Raw genomic sequence first — 3,619 nt, 5'->3', positions numbered from 1 at the left:
CGGGGAGGCCCCGGCCGGGTCCGTCCCGGTTTAGGTCCCCCCCGGGGCCGGTGCCGGGGCTCGCGGCCGTTCCGGGCCGCCATGGCCGCGGCGGGTGGAGGCGGAGGCGGCGGGGCCGGGCCGGGCCGGGCCTTGCAGGCCGCTATGAGGGCGGCGAGCGGGGCGTTGGAGATGGACAGCGGGGGGAGGCCGAGGGTGAGCACCGGACACCGTCGGGGGGGGGCGGGAGGGGGGCGGCACCGGGGTCCGGGAGGTGCCCCCCCTCCTCCCCCGGACCCCCGTGTCCCCTCCCCAAGGGTTTTTTAGCATCAATTTTTCACCCCCGTTTGTTTCTATGGCAGGAAGCCTACGTGGAGTACCTGAAGAGCATCGCCCTCATCTCGCAGGCCCTGCAGGACGAGGCGGCGCTGACAGGTAGCCCACCCCCAGCCCCTGCTGTCCCCCCCCCCTATGAAGGGGACACGGGGGGGGGGAGATGATGGCCCTATAACCCCCCCCCCCCCCGCACAGATGGGGGCGAGGGGCTCGGCTCCGACACCCCGAAGATGCTGAAGTTGGCGGAGCAGTGCCTGGAGAGAGTCAAGTCCCTGGCGGCTGCGCTGGGTGAGCGTGGTGGTCCTCAGGGGGGAGCAGGGGTGGCGGCAGGGGTGGCCGGACCCGTCCCTGCCCTCCGCAGGCAAAGCCAAGGCGAAAGCAGCCCCGCAGGAGCGCGGCGGGGGGCCCGCTCCCGTCTCCAGGCACCGCAGGGTCTTCTCGGATGAAGGGGGCAAGCTCTCGCCTTTCCTGCCGCCGGAGATCTTCCAGAAGCTGCAGATCGCTGAGGCGCAGGGAGCCCGCAAGTGCGTGGGGAATGGGGACGCAGTGGGATCAGGGGGCTGCGGGGTCAGCGTTCGCCCAGCCCCGCCGCTGGGTTCCATACAGGGCAGCCCTGAGCCGGCCGCGGTGCCTGGCTCGTGTGCGGGGTCAGCCCTACAGCCCTGGTTCCCCGCAGGGAGCTGACGCCGCTGGAGGAGGCATCGCTGCAGAACCAGAAGCTGAAGGCTGCCTACGAGGCGCGGGTGGCGCGGCTGAACCCCAGCCAGGCTGTGCAGAAAACCTCGCTGGTAAGCGGGGAGCAGGGGGTGGTGGCTGCAGGCAGCTGGGTGCGGTGGGTCCCGCACCCGGGCTTTTGTCGGGCGTCACCGACGCAGCTTCGCTTTGCAGACGCTGTCCCTGCAGCGGCAGATGATGGAGAACCTGGTGATCGCCAAGGCACGGGAGGAGACCGTATCCTTGCTGCTGGGAGAGAGCTCAGAGCAGGGGCCGGGGCTGTGCCAGGCTTTGGGGTCTGAGTCCTGTCCTGTCCCTGGCTGGTCTGGGGCGGCTGAGGCTGGAGAGGTGCAGGCTGTGCCTGTCCAAGCTGCCTTCATGGCACCGCTCAGCCAGCACGGGGGTCCCGGGGGGGCTCCCGCTGTGCCACCCCATGCACCCGGCCTGTGCTTGTGGTTGCTGCTTCGTCAGCCACATGAGGGCTGTGCTGGGTGAGCGGGGCTGGCGCGGGGCTGCGGCAGTTCTGGTGCCTTAACTCTGCCCTGGCCCAGCTGCAGCGGAAAATGGAGGAGCGGCGGCTGCGGCTGCAGGAGGCGGCCAACAGGTGAGGGCACCGGGTGTCGCAGCGGGGACCGCGGGGGTGCGGAGGCCTCCCTGCATGTGCCCTCACCTGGGACCGCGGCACCCCCAGGAGGTTCTCCAGCAGCGTGGCCCTCACCCCCGAGGAGCAGGAGCAGAGAGCGCTCTATGCTGCTATTCTTGAGTACGAGCAGGACCACGTGAGTACGCGCCGGAGGCTGCTGCCACAGGCGTTGGGGCAGGATGATGTGCCCGTGGGGCAGGAGGACGTGCTGTGGGGCAGGGCGAGGTGCTGTCCCCCGTCCCTGCTGACGGGCCACGGACACTCCCTCAGGACTGGCCGCGGCAGTGGAAGGCCAGGCTGAAGAGGAGCCCAGCAGACCTGTCCCTGGTGACGGGGCTCTTCTCCTGCCTCCTCAGGTACTGCAGGGCTGGCAGGGGGCTCTGCTCGGAGCTGGGGGGGCTCAGCCACCTTCTGGTGGCCCCCCTCGCCCCTGTCCCTCTGCTTCCAGCTTCCCCGAGCACCCCATTGCCCAGCTCCTGCGCAAGCTGCAGTGCGCGGTGTACACCCGGCTGTACCCGGCTGTCAGCCAGAGCAGCCCCGAGGCCGCCCCTGCGGCCCCCGCCGGCCTCACCTTCCTCTCGCTGGATGCTGGGGGGCTGCTGCCCACGGAGCCGGGGGGCCGGCGGCTCCGAGCCTCCCGCAGCCTGCACTGCATGTTCTCGGTGCCCGAGCACGGCCCGGCCGAGCTGCGGCACAGCCTCTCCAGCACGCCCCTCGCCGACAGCAGCCCCGACACCTCCGGGATGGAGGGGGACCCCCAGCCCCCCCGGGAGAGCTCCTTCGAGGACCTGGAGCGGTTCCTGGCGTCACCCGAGGACTGGCCCCTGGGGGAGCTCCCGGCCGGCCCCGGGCAGGCGCCATCGCTGCAGGAGCAGCTGAAGGGCGTCGTGCGGGACATCCACAACGCCATCGGTGAGGGGGGGACGGGGACACGCGGGAGGGGAACGGGGTCTCGCTGTGCCCAGCCGAGCGAGCTGCGTAACTCCTTCCTTCCCAGACAGGCTGCTGTCCCTGACCCTGCTGGCCTTCGAGGGGCTGAACACCGCCGCCGGCAAGGACCAGTGCCTGGCCTGCATCGAGGAGGCCTTCTTCCCCCCGCTCTGGGCCCCGCTGCTGGCCCTCTACAGGTACCGCAGCCCCAGGGCTTGGCTGGGGGCTCCTGTCCCGGCCCCTGCCCCAGCAACTCCCCTCTTGTCTGCCCGCAGGAGCGTGCACCGGCCCCGCGAGGCGGCCCTGGCCCGCAGCATGGAGCGGCACCGCAACGCTGGCCCCGCCGAGATGGGGCTGCCCTCCCGGCTCTTCCCCGCGGCACCCAGCTCTTCCCCCGCCTACGGCGCCGCCGTGGAGGACCTGCGCCTCATCCCGCTGGAGACGTGTCCCCGCAGGAAGCTGGACTGCATCGGTGCGGGGCCGGGCCGGGGGTGTGCTGGGGTGCGCGGGGGGCAGTGGGGGCTCCCCTCAGCACCCTGCTGTGTGCCGCAGTGCGAGCCCTGCGCAGCATCTGCGAGTGCGCCGAGGAGTACTGCAGCGCCCGCGACAGCCGGGCCCCCGCCTCCGGCACCATGTGAGTACAGCGCTGCGAGAGGGGCGCCTGGCCCGGGGGGCAGCGGGGCTGGTGCTCCCCGGTGCCGCAGGGCTGCTGGTTCCTGCTGTGGGTGTTGGTGACCCCGGGTGCTGGTGGCCATGGGTGCCAGTGAACATGGGTGCCGGTGTCCTTGAGTGCCAGTGGCCATGGGTGCTGGTGACCGTGGGTGCCCGTGTCCTTGGGTGCTGGTAGCCATGGGTAACAGTGGCCATCGGTGCCAGTGACCATGGGTGCCAGTGTCCTTGAGTGCCAGTGGCCATGGGTGCCAATGTCCTTGGGTGCTGATGTCCATGGCTGCTGGTGTCCTTGGGTGCTGGTGTCCTTGGGTGCCGGTGTCCTTGGGTGCCGGTGTCCTTGGGTGC

At 71.3% G+C, this 3,619-nt stretch overlaps 3 protein-coding genes across 4 annotated transcripts in view; 1 reads left to right on the top strand and 2 right to left on the bottom strand.

Moving 5' to 3' along the window:
- ZNF276 (zinc finger protein 276) overlaps positions 1–83 on the bottom strand; it is an 8,097-nt gene extending 8,014 nt beyond the window's left edge. The window contains exon 1 of the mRNA XM_035337077.1: positions 78–83. Coding sequence (XP_035192968.1) covers positions 78–83 — 6 coding nt within the window. The remainder of the gene's footprint in view (positions 1–77) is intronic.
- The window catches only part of CDK10 (cyclin dependent kinase 10), a 12,051-nt gene that overhangs the window by 2,113 nt on the left and 6,319 nt on the right, over positions 1–3,619 (bottom strand). The gene's annotated exons all lie outside the window — the stretch shown is intronic.
- Positions 25–3,619, top strand: part of VPS9D1 (VPS9 domain containing 1) — a 4,673-nt gene continuing 1,078 nt past the window's right edge. The window contains exons 1-13 of one of the 2 annotated variants that reach the window (XM_035337224.1): positions 25–195; positions 342–402; positions 502–603; positions 677–839; positions 992–1,103; positions 1,204–1,266; positions 1,581–1,633; positions 1,721–1,808; positions 1,943–2,028; positions 2,121–2,584; positions 2,670–2,799; positions 2,878–3,074; positions 3,155–3,236. In XM_035337224.1, the coding sequence (XP_035193115.1) occupies positions 82–195; positions 342–402; positions 502–603; positions 677–839; positions 992–1,103; positions 1,204–1,266; positions 1,581–1,633; positions 1,721–1,808; positions 1,943–2,028; positions 2,121–2,584; positions 2,670–2,799; positions 2,878–3,074; positions 3,155–3,236 (1,715 nt within the window). In that variant the 5' untranslated portion in view covers positions 25–81. Of the gene's footprint in view, positions 196–341; positions 415–501; positions 604–676; positions 840–991; positions 1,104–1,203; positions 1,267–1,580; positions 1,634–1,720; positions 1,809–1,942; positions 2,029–2,120; positions 2,585–2,669; positions 2,800–2,877; positions 3,075–3,154; positions 3,237–3,619 lie in introns of both variants that reach the window. The other variant, XM_035337223.1, reaches the window with a different exon arrangement.

Source organism: Oxyura jamaicensis, chromosome 11 (assembly GCF_011077185.1).
Source record: "Oxyura jamaicensis isolate SHBP4307 breed ruddy duck chromosome 11, BPBGC_Ojam_1.0, whole genome shotgun sequence".
NCBI lineage: Eukaryota > Metazoa > Chordata > Aves > Anseriformes > Anatidae > Oxyura > Oxyura jamaicensis.
Note: the sequence above shows the minus strand (reverse complement) of the source record. Positions and strands in the feature narration are given on the sequence as shown.